Here is a 22,259-nt window from a genome sequence, read left to right as displayed (position 1 = left end):
AGAAAACTCCATGGAAAACTGGTTGTATCCAAAGTGTTTACCCCCCTGATGATTTTGCCATTTGACTCAAATGGACTTTTTGGAGAGATTTTTTTTTTTTAAGATTTTTTATTTATTTATTTGACAAAGAGAGAACACAAGCAGGGGGGAGCAGGAGCGAGAAAAGCAGGCTCCCACTGAGCAGGGAGCCTGATGCGGGGCTTGATCCCAGGACGCTGGGATCATGACTTAATCTTAAGGCAGAAGCTTAACCAACTAAGCCACTCGGGCACTCCTCTGGGGAGATTTTTCAATAATACCATATTTTCAGCTCCCCTCCCCAAGAGTCCTGTTAAATTCATCTGGAGTTGTCCTAGTCATTAGAATATTTAAAAACCTTTCTGTGTCATTTTAGTAATGTACAGCCAGGATTTTGAACCACCATCTTAGTGTTCACTGTATACTGTTCATTATCTCTCTCTTTTTTTTTAAGTGAGCAGTGCTTGTGCTGGCAGATCAGAAATTAGGTGAAACAGCTGATAAAGAGCAGTTTGTTGCCTTATTGATTTTCAAATTATGCTTCTAGTTTAAAGCAATGTGAAGTACTAAAATAGGAAATAAAACAGCCAACACAGATAATTTTTTAAGGGAACTAGAAGTGAAAGACACTGAAAAAATTAATGCAATGAGAAATTAATCATAATTACTATTGAGAAGCATTATAGTTATAAATGGCACAGTGGGCTAAGTTTTGCTTATGGGCTCTTGTGCACCCTCTCCATGAACTGATATGGGATTGCGTGTAAGCCTCTGAGAAGAGACTTTAAAATCTTCTCTCTCATCCAATGTGTATTGGATGATACGCACCAAAATCTGTGAAGGAAAACTAATAGTATTGGGAGCTGAAAGAAAACAGTTCAGGAGCCCTACTGAAGAGTGCAGAGTCACAGATATTAGAACTGAAAAGGCCCAATGGAATTTTGTAGTCTACCACTCTGCCCGCCTTGTTCTCGTTCACCGCCACTAGAACTGAGACTGAGTGCCCTGAATAATCTCCTTGCATTAAAAATGAATACCCAGGGCGCCTGGGTGGCTCAGTGGGTTAAGCGACTGCCTTCGGCTCAGGTCATGATCCTGGAGTCCCTGGATCGAGTCCCGCATCGGGCTCCCTGCTTGGCAGGGAGTCTGCTTCTCCCTCTGACCCTCCCCCTTCTCATGTGCTCTCTCTTTCTCTCTCTCTCAAATAAATAAAATTTTTAAAAAATAAATAAAAATGAATACCCTGGGCCTTTGCAGAAAACGTGTCATTCTTTGTGGCTTGTATTGAGGAGGGGGACAGCATTAGCATACTGGAAAGACAACCAGAAGTACTAACAGACTGAGATTTGAATCCTGGCTCCACTGACAATTTAGCAGTGTGGTGTTGTACAAACCTTGAACTTACGTACCTGAGCCTTAATTTCTTCTATGTGTTTAGAGCCTCATTCACAGAAAGTAAGAATTTGATGGATAGATGCTACTTGCATGTGTCTTCCTCCCCGTTTGTCATTCAATTAGTAAGGAATTTTCTCCCTTTTAACTGAAGATGAATAGCATGGTCAGTGGCAATACAATGATATTAAGCTTTCTAACTTTATTAAATAGCAGCAACCCTTTGTCATTTTACCGTAATTCTCAGAGTATTTTTGTTGAAGTTATTCCTTTAAAATGTTATGTCACAATGTTAAGTGGGGAAGAAAGCAGGGCATAAAAGTATGTTTGTAGGTAATTTGATCACAATTATGAAAAAATTTGGAAGAAAATATACCAGAATTTTACCAAGATTTACAAAGATCTTTCTTTTTTTCTTCCAAATATTTAAAATAAACGTGAATTGATTCTATAACAAGGAATAAACAGTACACACCCTATGTTTATATGTATATTTGCCAAAGGTAGCCATACTCTGAGACAGGTTTATGCAGTTATTTTGTGAAAGATACCTATTATTATAGTGACTGAAACCACATACAGTTCTGAAGTTTTCTAAGATAGACAACCCCAGAGTTGAATTTCTTAACACTTTTCATGGATTTTCTCTCTAAATTTATAGCATCATTTAACCAGTTGCCAAAGCTAGAAACTTGGGAATTTTTCATGATTCCATTTCCTTTGCTACCCACATATTATTTGTTATCACACTTGTAATTGGTTATTAAAGTTGATACCTCCTTCTTTTAAACTATCTCTTGTCTTCTCCTGTTATGTGAGGCCCTGTTTCAAGCCCTTATCATCTTCTTCATGAATTAGCTAAAACACACCTGCTCACAACAGTCTCTTACCTAAAAATCTATGATCCTTGTTTATGAAGTTAGTGTCCACATTCATTCACAGTTTACTCCCACCCTACAGTTCTTTTTTCATCCTCCTCATGCTACTCATCCTTCAATCCTCATTTAAATGTTAATCTTTGGTCAGTTTACCCTGGCACATTTAGCTGCTTCCCTGTCTCCTAGGTTCTTTATAAGCACCCTGCTTATAACATGTAGCACCCTGTAAGGTTGTGTGTATGGCCGGACTAGACGGTGAGCCTCTAACAGGCAAGGCCTCTGTGTCTTTCATCTTGATGCTTCACAGGTTCAGCCAAGATAGGCAGTTACTAATTGTTTGGTGAATATGATATAAAGTGTGTTCTAATTTCCTCCTTCTCCTCTTCTTTCATGACTGAATTGAATAGTCCGTCAAAGACCACTCATGAATCTTAAATGTTCAAATAAGGGAAAATAAAATAACTGAGAACGAGTGTGGCTGAGTGAATGCTTGTGGGAGTGGGAGGGAGAGCTTTCTCAAATGGAATATTTACTCTTAGTTGTCTTATATAAAAAAAATCCCACATTACAAAGTTCTTTACTTCAAAACCAGTATTAAGACTTAGGATGGTGCTGTACTTGTACTAATGGTAATAATTTTGCTTTTGACCACATTCAAACCCCTAAATCCTGAAACTACTGATTATTAGCTGTGTGATAGAGAAGAGTGTGAGGCACTTTACATACATTGTTTCTAATTTGCACAGTAACCGTATCACATAGGAATTCTTATTTTATAGAAGAGGTGAACTATTTTAATCTGAGTCATGTAGCAAGTATGTGGTAGTGTTGAGATACAAAAGAACTGTTGTTGATGTTTTAAAATAATCACAGAAAGGTAATGGTTAATTTAACAATATGTTGCAGTTGAATAATACTTTATGACCTATTAAAAGGATTGTTATTGACATAATCTACAAATGAGCAGTTAACATAGTTCCTAAATACTAGTCTATAAAAGTAGATTCCTATCTATAAATTCATGATCAGTTTTTTTGATCCAGCCACCATCCCCCCTCCCCACCCTCCACACACATGTAGACTGGCACTTAGCAATGCAGTTAGTTCTGGTAGGCCTCATTTAGTAGGGATCTGATGTCTTGCATTTACTAGTATATGTCTTCCTTTGAGTCACTTATATTTGGAGTCAAAAAAGATGCTTATGTGTTACAAGTTTTTACAGGTATTGTTTTGCATCTGCGTTTCTTTATTTGTGAATCAGCATGTATATGTAAGAGTTTCCGACTGTTAACATGTTTCTGATGTTCTGACTTTATAAAGTATTTACTTTTTAGGTCATCTGTGTATTACATAAATAATAACTTAATTTGTTCATATCTCATCAAATTATTCTAACTGCTAAAGAAGCCAGGCATACTGAAGAACAAATACCCTTCCAAATTCTACTTTTAAATAAAACTTCTTTTATTATATTTTAAGGGTTTATTAAGATATGTGCTCTTATTAAGATTGTTTATATATTTTATAGTTTCCTCAGGAATGAGTTGGTTCTTTCTGAAAAGTACCTAAGACTCTGTTCAAAATACCAAGGTGACTTTGGATGTGAAAGGTAATATTTGGATGACTGAATGATGTAAGCTTTTTGTTGTTGTTAAACTGGCAATCAGTGCTCCTACTCATTAAAATAAAAATATTCAGTAATGTATAAAACTCAGACTATCTCGGGAAGGTGAAATTTGCATAAAAATTGTTCAGAAATGAAAGCTTGAAAGCACTATTAAGGGGCAGTTAATCTTTACCCCAAAAAAAGGAATACAAATATATACATGTACGTATGCTTGTCTGTGTAAACATAGCTTCGTGCAAATAGCAAATAGCATTTTCCATGAGTTGTTTACCATGTACTATCACTATAGCATAGAATTCAACCTACTATCTACCATTCACAATTTCATCGTAGGTTTTGAAGTAGAGCTTAGGGGGCCTGGGTGGCTCAGTCATTAATTGTCTGCCTTCGGCTCAGATCATGATCCCAGGGCCCTAGGATCCAGCCCCGCACTGGGCTCCCTGCTTCTCCCTCTCCCCCTGCCCCTCCACCCTACTCATGCTTTCTCTCAGTATCTCTCTCTCTCTCTCTCAAATAAATAAATAAAGTCTTTTTTAAAAATTAAAAAATCAAGTAGAGCTTTATACCGCAGCTATATTAATTATAATATTTGAAACATTTGCAGATCTTTTGATAGTTCCTAGAGAACCAAAATTAATAAATACCCTTATCCTTTACACTGGTGGAATTTAATAGAATAATATTAGAGCATACCTGAAGAAAAGTGCATCCAGTGAGTAGACTGGCATAGCTGGGGTCATAACACTATAGCCCAGACGAGGGCATGGCAGAATCCATGTGAAGTGGCAGGCTATCTAGACAGTCTCTTCAACAGGCGAGACTGGGGTGAAGGCCAGACATAAGCCAAGGTGGTGTGTGGTCACTAATGAAAAAGGTCCAGAAAACTATTTAAAAGGCAGGGGTGGAACATGGTACGGAAAGCCAGGTTGCATGGGAGTCAGGTTGCACAGGAGACCCACGGGAAGGACTCAGGTTTCAACCCTAGGGTTCCCTTTCCCAAGAAAATTGAGGTGGACAAGGCAACATCTAATATGCCAAAGGAGTGCGGTAGGGACCCTGGCAGATGGCAGTGGGAGGGAAATGGATCATGGCCCCAGTTAGAACTGGAGTACATGTAAAAGCCCAGCCTGTTGATTTAAGTGATTTTTTTTTTTTTATTGCGGTCAGACATTCGTAATGCTCCTAGCTCAGGCTTGGAGGTATTCTTATACTCCGCCGCATAAAAGTGGCTAAAATTAAAGGAAGAGGTTTTGTTTTGTTTTGTTTTGTTTTTTTATGTCTTGAGGATACATGGTCACTCTGAGAATTGTGTTTTCAGGGCTCTCTACACTATTTTGACACGCCGAATTCATTTCTTGACATCCTTAGTGGGTCAAAACGCACAGTTTGAGAAACACTGCTCCGAAGGTTGATGGACAGTGACTGTGTGTGTTCCTCTTGGAGCCTCCACCTGCTGTTCAGACCGAGGCTGTGCATTTGTGAGTGTTGGGCGCCGTCGGATGTGGCTGTTGCTCTTGCTGCTCCTCCTCAGCGCCGCACAGCCGCACTTCTCAGCAGAGTCCTCCCAGAGAACGAAGACGAAGAAGAAAGGAATAATTGAAGCGACGAATTCAGTTCAGTGAAGATGTACTGAGCAAACCCCTGCCGCATGTCAGGCACTATCCTAGGCACTGAAGATAGAATAAATGAAGCAGGACCTTTTTCTTGGAGAACCTAGGTTACTGAAGGGAGAAAAATGGAAGTAAAATGATGGGCCTTTTGTCAGATATCCTGGGGGTACAAAGGAGGAAGTAATCCATTCTGCCCGAGAAAGATGAAATATTTCACAACAGACATGGTGCTTGAGCTGTCTAGTATAATGAGTAGATACTAAGCGATCTTGGAAGCTGAAGGGTTTTTGCTGGTTATTCAGGGTGGTGAAGAGCCGTCTAGGCAGTAAGAGTAATGTAAAGAAAGGCACAGAGCAGTGAAGTGACCCGGTTCTGTCTTTGAACCCTACATACTTCAGCATGACTAGACAAAGGACTGATAAGGTTGGGGGGAGGGGGAGGGGGAGGAGGGGTTTTGCTGACAGACTCCCAGGTAATGCTGAGGAGACCTGTCAGCAACAGGAGGCACTGACAGCAGCTTACATTTTAGTGAGATTACTCTTGGGGCTACATCATGGAGACTGCGGCAAGTGGTCTGGAAATCAGGAGATCAGAAAGAATAATATCAAATAATCTGGCGAGGGCTTTAAATAAGACAGTATCCATGCAGGTATGAGGGGAAACAGAAAAGAAATGGCAGAGGAAAAAAGCCAAGGTGGAATTTCAGAAATGTCCTCCTGAACAGACCTATTTCAAACTTAAATTATGCAAAAGTATACTAACTGAATATACAAGGAACTGAAATTTGATTATTAATCTGTTTAGGTCTTCTGATTCATTCCTAGAAAAGAGTTGAGGCATACAAAAAATTATATTTTTAAAAAGATTTTATTTATTCAAGACAGAGAGCGCACAAGATTAGGGGGAGAGGCAGAGGGAGAAAGATTATATTTTTAAGTAAGGAAATATGGAGAAGGACAAACACAAATAAATAAGATGAATCTGGGAGTGAGGTTAGCACATAAAATCCACACAGCCAGGACAAAGAGGGAAAAGACTGGGTACATAATAAATAGTGCCCATGAAGTAAAAACCGTTTGGGAAATGAATATTTTTGGTATCGCTGAAAAGTCATCTCCCTTAACCTCCTCACAAAGAGGATATTCAAAATGCTGACCCATGTTCTCAGTAGCTCTCCTTGTAGTAAGTAGAAAAATAAATTTGGGAGAGATGTTTTATGATGAGCCTTGATAGAAGTCCACAGCCTCATGCCAGATCTACAAGGAACCAAAGTGCCATCAACGCGTATGGCTCTCATCCATTCCTCCACATGGTGTTTGAACACCTGCGTTATATGAGCTGGAGTGCTAAACACTGGGGATCCAACAGGGTGCAGAACAGCCACGTTCCCTGCCCTTGATGGAGCTCACAGTCTATGAGCGAAGATAGTAAGCAGGTAAATACTGCATGGTATGAAGAATGTAGTAATAAGGGAGCCATAGTGTGCCTGTTTATATATAGCGGTGAAGTTTAGGCGTCCCAGACAGAGACCCTGAGGAAGTGATGTTGCCCAGAAGGAGGCAGTGTTAACCAGTGGAGAAAAAAAAGTGTTGCAAACAGAGAGTGGCAGGGAGTGCAAGAATATACTCTCTTGTGGATATTCTAGACACCAATTAAACATAAGTCTGTGGGCTTTAATAGCCACCTGGAGGTAGGACCCCAGTACAATAATTACTTTAGTTTAAAACATGAATAATGTAACACTTGATCAAGTAATCGCATCTTTTAAGGTCCCTTTCAGTGTCTTAATTTATTCTCAGAATATGTTCCTACATGTCCTTATTTTATAAAAGTGAAATTTAAAGCTCTCCTGATGTCAGAATGGTGTGCCTTATTTTCCATTTGCTCTGATGACCATAACTGCTTAAAGGACATATCTACATAGGCATATCTAGATGACAATTAACCAGGAACAGGCAACATGAAGCATCACAGATGGTACTAGTTATATAGTGCTTACCTCATCACATTTTTCTATCTTGATCTACTGTTACTGGGTCTCTCCTTGATGACACTTCGTCCTCCCATTCTTCCTTCTCTTACACCAGTTTGTGCTTAAATTTCCTACTAGGGTGCCTTTAGAATTGACGCGTAACTTTTCTGTCTTGGACTCTTTCTCCCTATATCAATATAACTATCAATTCATTTGTATATTTCTTTGTAACTAGATTTACATATATAAACCGTTAACTAGTTTTTATTACAGTACAGCAAAAGTATGGGCTTATTGTTCAAAAAGAGAAAGCAAAAAGAAATAGAAATCAACAGTAATAATTTCTGTTAACATCTTTAAGTTTTTATTTTAATACCAATTAACATACAGTGTAATATTAAATTCTGGTATACAATATAGTGATTCAACACTTCCATACATCACCCTACACTCATCACAAGAGCACTCCTTAATCCCCATCACCTATTTCACCCTCCTCCTGCCTACCTCCCCTCTGGTAACCATCAGTGTGTTCTCTATAGTGAAGAATCTGTTTCTTGGTTTGCCCCTCTGTTTTTTGGGGTTTTTTTGTTTTTTTGTCTTTCCATTTGCTCATTTGTTTTGTTTTTTAAATTCTATAGGAGTGAAATTAAATGGTATTTGTCTTTTTCTGACTGGCTTATTTCACTTAGCATTACACTCTCTAGCACCATCCAATATCATTGCAAATGGCAAGATTTCAATCTACTTTTTATGGCTGAGTAATATTCCACTGTGTATGTGTGTGTGTGTGTGTGTGTGTGTGTGTGTGTGTGTGTGTGTGTGTATACACCAAATCTTTTTTTCCCTCAGATCTAGGATTAGGGTTCAGTTTAGGACTAGAATAAGGTTTAGGGTTAGGGTTAGGGCCAGGGTGAGGCATGTGACTATTATCCTGCAGTTCAGGGACATCGCCAGAGCGCTAAGTTTAGGGTCAGGGCTAGGGGTTAGTGCTTAGTGCTTAGGGTTAGGGTTTGTGTTAGGATTAAGTTTAGAGCTAGCATCTGAGTGGGGGTATGTGCCTCATATCCTACTGCTGTTAATATCTGTATAAATTTCCTATAATTCCATCTTTTTGTACATTTTCTGTTACTCCTTTGTACAAGTTATATGTTATTTTCAAAACTGCTTTTCTTTTGGTAATCATATGATGATATCCTTCTATGTTAGTACATACACCTCTATAATGTTTAAATAACTGAATAATATTAAAATGAATTATTAGAACATATCAAAATATATTTAATTGTTGGACAATTTTGGAACATGTTTAAATGACATACCTCAAGTTACTGTGTTTATCCAGGATTATTTCCTTAGAATAAATTCTAGAATTAAAATGATTCATCAAAAATATGCAGAGTTTTAAGGTGTTGATACTTATCACTGAATTGCCTTGTGGAAAGACTGTCATATACTGTCTTACTACATGAAGTATCTTTATAGAGTGTGAACTATTAAAACATTTTAAGTCTTCCCACTTGGTAAAGCATCACCATTTTGAGATAATATTAGAAAGTAAAGGTAAATAGGGTTAAATGATCACAAGACATTAAAATGGCATTACAGAAATCAGAATTTTTGGAAGTGTAAAAACGTGTGGCAGAGGCTTATTTATACAATGCCTATCCTATAAATAGTATTTCTAATTTTGTAATATTCTGCATTTACTCCCCATTTACATATGAAACAACTGGAATACAAAGAGACTCAAAATGTGCCCGATGTCCTACAATTGCTATATGGCAATACTGTGATTCCAACCAAATCTGTCCAATTTCAAGGTCTCTTGTCTCTTCAGCAGAAAAGTGCAGAGTAACTGCCTCACAGGGTTGTTGAACTGATTAAATGATACATGCGCTGTGCATCAGAGGCCTTCAGTATTTACCATGGAAAAAGAGAGCCAAAGTAAGAAATTTAGTAAGCCCCTAACAGTTGAGAGGGGTATAGAATGCTGGGAATTGAGTTTGAAAGGCAAGTGTTACCAGTTTGCTTTTGTTTTGCCTCTTTTACTTTCTATCTCCCAAGTAACACCAAACAGTGTAAATTACTGTTACAACCTTTGCATCTGGACGCATTGTTTCTGAATTTTATCCTTGCCAATGACTTTGAAGGCTTTGGAAACACACTGAATCTAATTCACTAGACCCAAAGGGGAAAATTCACAGATCTCTTTCAGGTGATTTGCACAAAAATACCGCTAGGAGTATATGACAGAATCCCTGAAATACCAAAAGCAGTCCTTGTGCAGCTGGTGTTATATGCTTTATGTATACCTTAATATTCGTTGTATATTTAAACGGCCATCATGATGATGATAATTGTCAGATCTCCTGGGCCCTTTTTTGCCAGGTCCTGCTCTGATTTTTTTGTAGGTACTGCCGTTTAAATGGATCTACCTTTGGGTCTATTGGTAATAGATATTGTGGAAATATTGTGGAAACTACAGTAGATAGTGGGCTGGCTGCTTGTTCATTAAAAGTCAGTATTTGGCCCCAGGAAAAGGAGTTGATGGTTCTCTTTAGTTCATTCCCAACAGATTGAGGCTGTACTTTGTTTAGTACATCCAAGTTTTCCTAATAATTCGTTATTGAACAACTATCAATTTACCTAAATATTTTAAGCTCCTGATGGTTCCAGATGCTTGTTACACTTGAAGTACATTAATCCATTCATACTTCAATTTGTGTCTTTCAGATTTTAAAGAATGACCTCTAGTTCTTGTTTTTAGTGGTCACAATAAGGGAATGATGATAAGCATGTGCTCTGGGCCCTGACTATGGGTTTTAATCTTAGTCCATCATCTATTATTTAACTCACCTTAGATATATTTAAAATCCCTGTGCCTTACTTTCTATGCTAAAATGGCTGTGAGGGTTTAATGACTAATAAATATTAAGTACTTGGGGCAGAGTAAACACACTTAACAAAAAACAATAAAAGTTAGCTATAATAGCAATAGATAACCAATATAATATAATCGATATAATAATAATGGAGAACCAATAATAATCCCTAATGAAAAGTAGCTGTCAATTTTCTTTCTCTAAACCTTTTTACTTTTTAAGTAAATATTTGCTTTGTCTGAGAGAAAGCGTTGAGGAATCTGCTGTTAACCCCTGTCTTGAACAATGTGATAATAATTCTGAGGAAGCCTAACCAAGAGAGGGACTGTTGAGGGAGGAAATTCCTAAATATACTCCTTCTTCTTTATATGAAAAAAACAAATGAAGTGATTAGAGTAAGTAATTTGAGATAATGAAGTCTATTCACATTTAAATTATTTAACATATATGTGCTCTAATTATGTTTTGAAGTTTACATGTAGAAAGTAAACTTAATTTGTATCATTATAGAGTATACACTATGAAATTTGGTTTTGGGGGACACTTGGGTGGCTCAGTTGGTTAAGTGTCGGACTCTTGGTTTTGTCTCAGGTCATGATTTCAGGATCATGAGAGCCCTGCGTGGGGCTCTGCACTCAATGGGGAGTCTGCTTGAGATTCTCTCTCTCCTTCTGCTCCTCCCCCTCCTCCATGCACGCTCACTCGCTTGCTCTCTCTCTACAATAAATAAAGCTTTCTTAAAAATTTGGCTTTGTTTTATAAAAACACACAGAAGAATTACTTGGCACTTTCTCCCTTCTCTCTATATAAATGCCTGGTCTGAGCCACCATAGGGAGGCATCATTTATCATTTTGTGGCAGCTTTTCACTACAGCTGCTTGCAGGCAGGGACTGTTTTTCATTTATATCTTTACCTGGCCTCTATTAAGAGCTAAGTAAATATTAAGCAGATCTGGTGAAGGAGAAAAATACTTGAGAAGCATTGGAATGTCACTTTTGAGAAAAGTAAAATACATTATTACTTTTCAATATGGGAAATAGTATAGCACGTGTTACTGTAAGGAAGTCAAACAGCTTGATTTTTAGATGTATTCATACAGTTACTGCATATATCCTGAATGGGCCTGAATAAAGACCCAAATAAATGCAGCTTCATTTATCCCTTATTTGGGGATATATAAACTGTCTCCTGAATACCCAAATAAAGGAAATATATCTGACAGGGAATTTTCTTTTAAATATTAAATCTTTATTTTTCTTTTAAAATATTGAATTCCTCCGAGCTCTCCTATCCATATTATATTAAAAATCTTTAAATAAATATGGAGTTTATAGTCTATCTTGAGTTCTGTATTCAGATATAGTGTTTTTTTCAGCCATATCTCATTGTTGAAAACTTAGATTGTGTACAAATTTTCTTTACTATAAACCAACCTCCTTGAATCTCAATTCTTTGTGTTCTGAATATCACTGCTGCCTTCCTTAAGCTAAATTCCTAGGAGCAGAGTTTTTAAGATTTTGGTTTAAAACACACTACCAAATTCTATCCTAGAAAAATTGAACTGCTTTATCCTCTTACTGGCAGTTTACAAATAGTCATTCTGCATGTTTAAAATTACTGGGTAGTTACGTACAGAGTTCTGCTTTGCCTGCTGTTTGACCACTTCAGGGTATTCTTTCTCTTGTTTACACTCTTTACTCTGCTAGTTATCTCGAAAGGTCCCAGAGTTAGTATATTGACTCAGGTGCCAAAGCAGAATTGTTAAAGATAAGGTCATCTCAGACATGGCATCAGCAAGAGACTAGTTCAAACATTAAAAAAAAATAAATAAAAGGAAGAGGCACGTTTTATATAGCCCTTACTGTGTGAGGTTCTGTTTTAAGTACTTTACATCTGTCAGCCCATATTCATCCTTGCAGCCACTCTATAAAGTTTGTACTGTTACTGTGCCCTCTTTATAGGTGAGGAAACTGATTCACCTACAGAGAGGTTAAGTAGTTTAGTTTACTAGTAGTTTAGTTTACTCAAGATCTGAATTTGTGGGATATAACTCTAAAACCCAAATATTTGTGCCAGAAAAAAAATGCATTTATTCATTTTCTTTTATTAAAGTAATCCTTGTTTGGGGAAAAAAATAGAATATTCAGATAAGCAAACAAAGAAACAAGCAAAAACCTCCCAAATGACTCATAATCCACTATTCCAAAGTTCTCATTTAGTTAAGTGGCATAATTTTGCACATAATGTGTTTTAGCTTTTTTTTTTTTTTAATGACAGTGTTCTGTAAACATGCTCCCATGTCGTTAACCATAGATCTCTCTTAACATTTTACTGGCCACCTAGTATTTCATTTTATGGATATACTGAATTTATTTAACCAATCCCCTTTGGTAACTTTGTTAGTTGACACTTTTTGGCTGATACAACCTGTTCTAAATGTACAGCTCCAGTCTTGCTATTTCCTCAGGATAAATTCCTAGGATTGACTGTTGTGTTGTTTAACTTCATACCTTTGGTCCTGTCCAATTGCTACACTGTCATCATCCTCTCAGTGATTAACAGGCCTTTTAACCCAACATCCTTAGCCTTAGGCTGGGAGATTGACATCTCCTCAGTAAGAAACCTCAGAGTTCTTAATACCCAAATTCGTCTCTTCTAATCTGACATATCAGTTGAAATTTTTATAATTTTGAAGATTAACTTTATAATGGTGATTGGTGCTTTCTGGGTGTTTTGTTTGTTTGATTCTGTTTTTAAAGAACTTACCATTGCTTCTCTTGCCAGTGAAACGTAACAATATGTTTTAAAGAAAGACTTTAAGTGCCTTTCCGAGCTACCCAGGGAAGGGTCCATAGGGCGTTGTTTTGCATTCCCGTCATAACTTAAAGGGAAACTTTGACAATGTCCGGAGCCCTTGATGTCTTGCAAATGAAGGAGGAGGATGTCCTCAAATTCCTTGCAGCAGGAACCCATTTAGATGGCACCAACCTTGACTTTCAAATGGAACTGTACATCTACAAAAGGAAAAGTGATGGTATCTACATCATAAATCTGAAGAGAACACGGGAGAAGCTTCTGCTGGCAGCTCATGCCATTGTTGCCATTGAAAACCCAGCTGATGTCAGTGTCATATCATCCAGGAACACTGGCCAGCGAGCTGTGCTGAAATTTGCTGCTGCTACCGGAGCCACTCCTATTGCCGGCCGCTTCACTCCTGGAACCTTCACTAACCAGATCCAGGCAGCCTTCCGGGAGTCGAGACTTCTGGTGGTTACTGATCCCAGGGCTGACCACCAGCCTCTTACAGAGGCGTCCTATGTTAACCTGCCTACCATTGCTCTGTGTAACACAGACTCTTCTCTGTGCTATGTGGACATTGCCATCCCTTGCAACAACAACAAGGGAGCTCACTCAGTGGGTCTGATGTGGTGGATGCTGGCCAGGGAAGTTCTGCGCATGCGTGGCACCATTTCCCGAGAACACCCATGGGAGGTCATGCCTGATCTCTACTTCTACAGAGATCCTGAAGAGATTGAAAAGGAAGAGCAAGCCGCTGCTGAAAAGGCTGTGACCCAGGAGGAATTTCAGGGTGAATGGACAGCTCCAGCTCCTGAGTTCACTGCTACTCAGCCTGAAGTCGCAGACTGGTCTGTAGGCGTGCAGGTGCCCTCGGTGCCTATTCAGCAGTTCCCTACTGAAGACTGGAGTGTCCAGCCGGCCACTGAAGACTGGTCTGCAGCTCCCACTGCTCAGGCCACTGAATGGGTAGGAACAACCATTGAGTGGTCTTAAGCTGGTCTTCCACAAAGGGAAACAAAATGGAAATAGAAATGGAAAAGGTTGACGGAAAATAAACAGTCTGTAAAAGTCAAAAAAAAAAAAAAAAAGAAAGAAAGACTTTAAGTATCATTTTGACCCTTGTAGTGTAGTTCTCACAATAGCTTGGCAGTTGTTTATAAAACAGTATGTGTTAGGGTTTGCTACAGAAGTGGAGTCCATGAGCGAAAAGCATCAGCCTCACCTGAGAACTTGTTAGAAGTATACTCTCCTATGCCCCACTCTCCCTACTGAATCAGAATCTGCATTTTAATGAGTTCCCCAGGTGATTCATGTGTTCTTTAATGTTTGAGATTCATTGCTTTAGGCTATTTTGAACCCAACTCTCATTTGTCATTTATAGACAGCTCATTTTGCTCCTTGTTCTAATTGCTTTTGCCGTATGTTGCATTTTCCTGTCTGCTAGAAAGTACTGCCCTTTCTTTTTTATGTGTCTGGCTCAAAACAAGAATGGAATCTATCTTATAAGGCAATTGTCTTTTAAAGTATTGTTGCTCACTTGAGTTAGAAGCTGTTATATTGATTGTGGCATTTTAGAGCAAACTGAATTATTAATTTGGCTTCATTTGGCAAATAGAAACATTTTAAAATCAGTGATCTTATGAAACATGGTGCCCTCTGTCATGGAACTGTTATCTTTCTCTTAAAGATATGCTAGCGGTTATGAATATTTTATAATGTGTCTGCCTGGATATAAATAAATAACAGTCATCTTAAAAACAAGCATTATATTTATCTGAAAATGCTTACCTTGCAAGTTCATTGTTTCAAGGACAACAAATGTGCATTTAAAATAAGAAACATGATAAAAGTTTTACTTGAGATTACAGTTTTCTGCTGAATATAACAAAAGCTGTTTTTAGATGTTATCTTTTCAAATCATAGATGAACCCGCTAAGGTACTATTCATCCATAAAAATGTACAGGTATCCCCCATGCTTTAAACTCAGGAAACAAATAGATTTGAGTGCATTTTTAGAGATACACATTTTCTTTGTATGTTTTTGCTTCTCACTGTCTGAACTCAGGAACCAAATAGGTTTGAATAGCAAGTGATGTTGTACCTCTCTTACACATTAACTGTGAGCACAATGAATACACATACACCTATAACATATAGAAGTATTCCATAGTTAGCTTTCCACAAAATGTTAACCTCTCTTTCAATAGTGTATTAAATATGGAAATACTCTGTAAATTGTGCTCTCTTTTTGGATAGTCAGAATGCAGGTCAGTCTGGATGGATCCTCTATGTAAGAAGTCTGTTAAATCTTGCTTAATCCCACGTTGCTGACATAGTAAATGACAAGGACCAGCAGGCCATATGCCAAAATGATGAGGCCATATTGTGTTTATAATAGAGACTGTGAGTTCCTTATCCAATGTGAGCTTCAGATCCCTCATCTGTAAACTGGATTATATGCTGACATGTATTGGAGTGCCTGGTACACTGTCACTGGTTTTATATTTCCAGTGGAAACTTGGTGACAGGGGTGCTTCAACCAATGATTATTCACTAAAAGTGAGATTGACTGTAACACCCTGCCCTGATACTCTGCCTTCTCTCTGATGGCATCAGTACTTGTCCCCTCATTCACTGAACTATAGCCATACTGGTCACTTGGTTGTCTCTTACACACACCAAGGGCTTGAACCTTGTCTGGAAGGATCTGCCCCCAGGTACCCACGTGAGTCTCTCATCTCTTTCACATCTCTACTCAAATGTCACTTCCTTGGAGAGACCTTATTTGACTACCCGAAGAGACCTGCCTATCCTGAACATATATTCTCTATTTTCTTAAAGTTTCTTTTTCTTCACAGTACTTATTACCACCTAATATACACTTGTCTTATTGTTTCATTATCTCCACTAGACTCTAACCTCCACGAGAAAAAAGTCTTTTTAGGTTGTGTTTACTACTACATATGCAGGAATTCAATATGAACAAGTGAATGCATGGCATTTTATTAAGTATATAGAAATAAATTTCTATTTGGGCCTCTCCCGGTTGTATATTTAACATCAGATATATAATTTTGGAGCCTTACCAAGTGTAATTATGGCAGACATTGTTAGTTCACTCATTTAGCACCTGTTTTCAGCCTCCTCCTTCCGTGCCTGCCTTTACTATGGAGGACCCCCCCCCCAAATAAAATAAAACAAACCCTAGAAAAAAAATTTGCCATTCTGCCCTGTATCTAGGACTGACTGTGTGGCATAATTGAGATCAATGGAAAATAAGCAGAATCTTCCAGGACCTTCTAGGAAAAGCTTTTTCTTGGTGTGCACAAGGAACCAATGTGTCTGGTTTAGACATTTGTCCTTCCTGTCTTAAGAACACAATGCCTAGAGCTGTGGAAGACATTTTGCAGCCCACAGTTTCAGACTTCCTAGTGCCTGAGAAAATCAAATCTTATTTGTTAAAACTACAAATAATCAGTTATTCTGTTCATTGCATTTGACAGATTTCTTAACTCATACAAAACTCTGCAGAAGGAAGAGGTAAGGAAACTCATTGCCTAGCACAGATGATTCTGCAGCAACTGTTATTATATTAATTTATGCCTTTTGAATGTTAAGATTGAGGAAGGGTCACATTCTAAATACTTTTAACAGCTTAATGAATTTGATGTTCTTAATTTTCAATGTTATACTACATTGTAAATTAAGGATGTAAAAAAAAATTAACCTTCCCAGAGCTGTAGTTATCAGTTATGTAATTTAAGAAGTACAAAAGTTTCACTGAAGCAGGTAATCTTATGAACTGTTAACTGAGGCTCTCCTCTTTGTGCCCCTTCCTGTTTTCCCTCCACTGTTCAGCTGGCTGTGTTCTATACATGCATTGTCCATGACTAGAAGGCAAACAATTCAGAAAAAACAAATCAATGAAGTAGAGCTTCTGGGTTTTTTGCTTGCCTGTTTGTTTTGTTGTTGATGATACAGTGTTTTTAATTCTCTGCAAAAACAATTGTTTTAGACACAAATGTTCTTGATTTGTAGGAACTAGGCTTCTTGACAGAAGAGTTTTGAGAGAATCCAGATAAAGTTCTGAAGGTGTTAAACATGAACTTTATGCCATAAATAGTTGATTGAAAAGGAAACTGATAGAGAAGCTTATTTTTCTTATAGTTAGCAGATGATAATTTTTCTTACACTTCGGGAAGGAGACCTGCCCTCCCCAGCCCAGAGCCAATATTCACAGAGGACACCCTCCTCCCTCTTCCCTAAGATTCCCTGATTCATATGAGCTCTGTGACTTCCCAAGTCCTCTGAGGCATCAAGGATGGATGAAGGGAAAGAAATGATAAAAGGGTAGAATTCTGACTATTGGCCACAAGAAACTGAGCTTTAAACCGGAGGTGAATGATTTTCCCTGAAGATTGTTGTCCTCGTCTACACAGAGGAAATGAGAGCTAAGTAGACAATTTAGATTCACTTGGGTTCTTGCACATATCAATTTAGTGACCTTAATATTTATACTTGCTGGATGATAAACGTGAAGCTCTAGAGTTCCATTCTATAAGTTTTTTTTTTTCTTAATGCTAAGAGGTTAAGGTATGTCGGTGGATTTTATGTCTCCTATAGATATTTTATGATAAATTTGTCAGTTGAGCCTTCAGTTTCTAGAAATTTTTCACATCATTTATATCCATCTTGTCCTGTAACCATCATAATATTCTCTATAAATTACTGGAATACAACATTTCTTTTTCTTCAAAGAAAAAAATTAAAAACTAGAAATTTTCTCAGATAACTCTTCTAAGTTTTGAAGAAATAAATGAGGTAAAATTTGATCGCCTAGGGTTTAGCATTTTTTGTTACCAAACTATTACTCAGGGTGCACTTTTTCAGTCTGTAAAAATACTTTCTGATTGAGACTTGTAATGTGTTTTATTTATTCCATCAACCTGGTAAATGCAGTGGAGTCCTAGAAACTTTATGGACAGGGTAAACTGAAAAATCTGTAAGATCTGAGAGTGAAAGATGGAGTTAGTACCAGCATACCTTTTACTTTTCTCTCTAGTCTCTGTCCTCAAGGTGCTTTTAGTAAGAGACGTTTCTTCATTATAACTTTTGTGTGCCCCTATAAAGGTAGGGGAAAACCCTGAGTTAAAATAATACAGACATATTCTACTTTTAAACAAACTTGATATGTCAAAATCCTAATTTATATTGTGGCTGAAATGAGGACAGATTCTTTCTTTTGCAAAAGTATTTCCCATAGGTTTCCTTGAAATAGCAAACTTCTGTAATCTAACAAAAATAGACATTTTCTATCAACCAAGTATAGTTGTCTTTTTATGTCCTGAATCCATTTATTTCCATCTTCCAGCAGTAATCAAATCATCACTGTCAGTTGCCTAGACCACGGTACAAACTCAATTTCTCTTCCTGCTACTGTGCTTGCCCCCCCCCCCCCCCCACCAATCCACTCCCCAGCCAGCCTCATAGTAGCCGGGTAACTCAGATCATGTTTCTCCTCTGTATCAAAATGAGAAAATAAGAATTCCTCATCACAGTGTCATGACCCTAATGATTTGCCCCCTACGCCAGCCTGTGTTCTTAACCATTCCTCTACCGCTCTCCCCCTTGCTCACTTCATTTTGACTACACTAGCCTTCTTGATGTTTCCTAGTTATATTCAAACATAGTCCCACCTTTAGGCTTTGCCTCTGCTCTTGACTCATTCTCTAGATGACTGGCTGTGCTTGTTTTTTGTCAAATGCTACATTCTCAGGCGTTTTCTAACCACTCGTAGCTCCCAAGGATCTCTATTTTATTTTCTTGACAGTACTTATCTTTACTTGCAAGTATCTTATTTTTTCACTTGTTTAGTTGTATATTAGCTCTCATTTCCATTAGAAGGTAAGCTCCATTGCAGAGAGCTTTTTTATCTTTTCTACTCCTGAAACCCTAGTGTGTGGAACGGTGCCTGATACCTTAGAGCGCCTGGCCTAATAAATATTAGTTGAATGAGTAAGTTCTGGGTATGTGACTGAAAAGAAAAAAAATACGTAAATTACCGCTTATAAGTCAAATCATTTTACAAGCATTAAGTGTAAAGTCTGTTGGTTATTCAAAATGCTATTTACTTTATAAATCTCTCTCTCTTTTTCTTTTTCCGCATTGCCTACTACATTAGTGAGCATAGAACGGTCACCTGGGAAACCTCTTGGCCTGCCAGTCTTGCCTCCCCATTGTGGCCAGAGTGATCTTTACAAAACACAGACTCCTTCTTAGAAACCCTCCATGGATGTCTTGCTCTTAGGATGAATACCAACATTCTAACATGGCTGGAGAAGGCCAGCCTGGTCAGTGCCCATGTGCCTCTATAGCATCATCCTGCTGCACTGTCTGCTAGATCTGTGATCCTTCCACTGGGTCTTTGTAACCTCTGCCTGGGCCCTTTCCCACCTCCCTCCCCATTTTGCCTTTTTAATCCTGCTCATCCTTCGTAAGTCAGCTAAAGGATCCCTTCCTTGGAAGTTTTTGTGCACCCACCAAATTAGATCAGGTTGCTTTGTGATTTGCCTCCGTGATCATACTTCTTTCCTTCAGAGCATTTATCTCAATATCTGTTCCCATGTATAGTTAAAATTTCCTTTTCTTGTGATGTGAACTTTCAAGATAGATTCTCTCAGCAACTTTCAAATACACAATTCGGTGCCATTAACTGTAGTCAGTGTGGTACATTATGTCCACAGCATGCATTTTTTTTTAATAACTGGAAGTTTGTACCATTTGACTACCTTCACTCTTTGGTGGTTTTTTTTTGTTTGTTTGTTTGTTTGTTTAATTATATATCACATGGTTAAGAATCTAAGAGGTTAAGCAGCTTAGCATAGTGTCAGCCCAGAACCTGGGCTCTGGAATCAGAACAGTTTTGCTAAGTCCTGGCTTTTGCTATTAATAGCTGTCAAATAACTCAACATCTCTGGGCTTCAGTGCCAGTGTCTATAGAGATAATAGTGCCCACCTCCTCAGATTATTTCGGGGATTAAATGAGATAATACACTTTAATTTCAGTACAGTACTTTGCATATGGTAAGAATTTGAGAAATGTCAAGTATTATTAATAAAGTTATTTTTTATATTAAATTTGCCCTTTCCATTAGGTGTGTATCTTCTGTTTTCTCAATACTTATACCAATGTTATTATAAAAGGTAAAATTGAACATCTGGGTGTTCTGAGCCTGAAAACCAGGCCCAAATTCCACCACTTCACCTTTGAAAAATGGAAAATATTTAAAAATTCTCTGTGGATACATAAAATATATAAATACAGAGAGATTGCCTATTTATAGGTCTATTTATATATCTACAGATATTTTATATGTTTTGATTTTCTTTTAAAATCAAGATTATGAAGGGCCACTTTATAGCTTGAAGAGTGTTTACTCCTTCGGCAGCTAAAACCTTTGGCAAACTAAACCCATCTGAAGTCTGTCTTTAGCTATTTTCTAGGAAGTTGCTATTTAAGAAGCAGGGTCAGAATGGCGATGAATAGGGCCTGATGACAAGATGAAGAAGAAATTCGTAGCAATGGTGTTTCATCTAATGATTCCTTCTCCTCAGGGACTGACAGAACCATATTGTTGTCTTGTTTCTGGTAACATATGGCTCTTCAGACCAGAATTGTTTACTTTATTTCTTCTTTTGTTTAAATAGCAATAAAGAATTTTATACCTTGGGGACATCAGAAAATCTCTGTTGCTTTGCAACATGCTTTTTGCAATGTGTCATGTTACAGAAAGTATTTAAGAGAGTTTGAGCTGGAGGAAAATGAATTTATAAATAGACTCATCAAATAAAACGAGGTTTTGTAATGATGCAATTATAAAGCAAGCCATAGTAAAAATATAGGACAGTCTCTTGTGATTATCCATCCTTCTTATATAATCTTTCTGTTTGGATATTGTACACTGTAATGGACTTAGCTAACTATAGAATATGGCAAGCTTCAAGCATATTGCATAAAACAAAATGCCTAAGAAAATGTACAGAACATTAGTGAAGAAAATCTAATTCCCATGTTTTTCCCTAGACATTAATATATGTCCTACCCTGGATTCATTTAAGGGACCTTAAAAAGTGATTTGGTAAGTGTATCTGAGCCATCTGAAATGATACCTGATACCCTGATATTTAGGGAAAGAGAACCCACATTATCAGAAGTCAGCTGCTACTGTTCTATACCAAATTTCCCATAAATAAATCATGTTTTCCATATTTCTATAGGAAGATCACAATTTTGAACTAAATTTTTGACAACATTCCTCAAAAAAATTAACGAGCCACTAAATGAGCTATGGATCCTTACTTTTAAAAAATACTTAAACCATTCATCCAAAAAGTAAAACAAATTGACCATGGATAAAGTTACAAATTCTTTGATATATTTCATTCATTAACTAATACTGAACACTTTTTGTGTACGGAATACACACAGGCTAGGAAAATAGATAATGAAAAGGCATAGTGCTTGCTCTGTAGGAGCTCACAGTCCAACAGCTGAGATGGATATAAGGCGGTGATGACCTTATAATTTTGGCAAGTGCCATAAAAGAAATACAGACAGGGTGTTGGAAAAACAGGCAACTCGGCACAGGAAAGTTAAAGGGGCAGAAGATATTTTTGCCTGGGAATCCTTGCATGAAGTCCTGTGAGATAGTCAGGAGCTGAGTAGGAGGTAAGGCAGTGAAGAGTGAAAGGGGAGAGCTCATGGCTTATTCAGAGACTAAACAAGAAAATGGTGATGTTGGAAGAAGGCTGTAAATGGGAGTCAAGGTGGAAAAGTGTGTAGAAGCCAGACCGAAAAGACAATTTCATGCCCTGCTAGGAACTTTAAAACAAAATTAAGAATGGCCTTATAAGTTTGTGTTTTAGAAGTCAGTATAGCAGAAGTGTAGAGGGAGAAGGGAGGAAGATAAGATTGAGAACGGATAATCAGAGAAACTAGTTAGGAGATTGTTACAGAAATCCCAGTAAGGGAGCTTAAATTAACATTGGATATCAACATATTTAAGAGACCCTGAGT

At 37.7% G+C, this 22,259-nt stretch overlaps 2 protein-coding genes across 5 annotated transcripts in view; both read left to right on the top strand.

Moving 5' to 3' along the window:
* RNF180 (ring finger protein 180) overlaps positions 1-22,259 on the top strand; it is a 187,148-nt gene that overhangs the window by 71,309 nt on the left and 93,580 nt on the right. The gene's annotated exons all lie outside the window — the stretch shown is intronic.
* Positions 12,790-14,225, top strand: LOC112839500 (small ribosomal subunit protein uS2-like). Its single transcript, XM_073905424.1, has one exon. The coding sequence runs from the start codon at positions 13,285-13,287 to the stop codon at positions 14,173-14,175; it is 891 nt and encodes a 296-aa protein (XP_073761525.1). The 5' UTR covers positions 12,790-13,284; the 3' UTR covers positions 14,176-14,225.

This window comes from Callorhinus ursinus, unplaced genomic scaffold (genome assembly GCF_003265705.2).
Source record: "Callorhinus ursinus isolate GAN/ISIS: 27379988/994484 unplaced genomic scaffold, GSC_fseal_2.0 scaffold23, whole genome shotgun sequence".
In the NCBI taxonomy this organism is placed as follows: Eukaryota; Metazoa; Chordata; class Mammalia; order Carnivora; family Otariidae; genus Callorhinus; species Callorhinus ursinus.
This window is presented reverse-complemented; position numbering and strand designations above follow the sequence as displayed.

What these genes read in the sequence shown, in the direction of transcription:
- LOC112839500 (XM_073905424.1), top strand. Translation starts at nt 13,285, where the DNA reads ATGTCCGGAGCCCTTGATGTCTTGCAAATGAAGGAGGAGGATGTCCTC.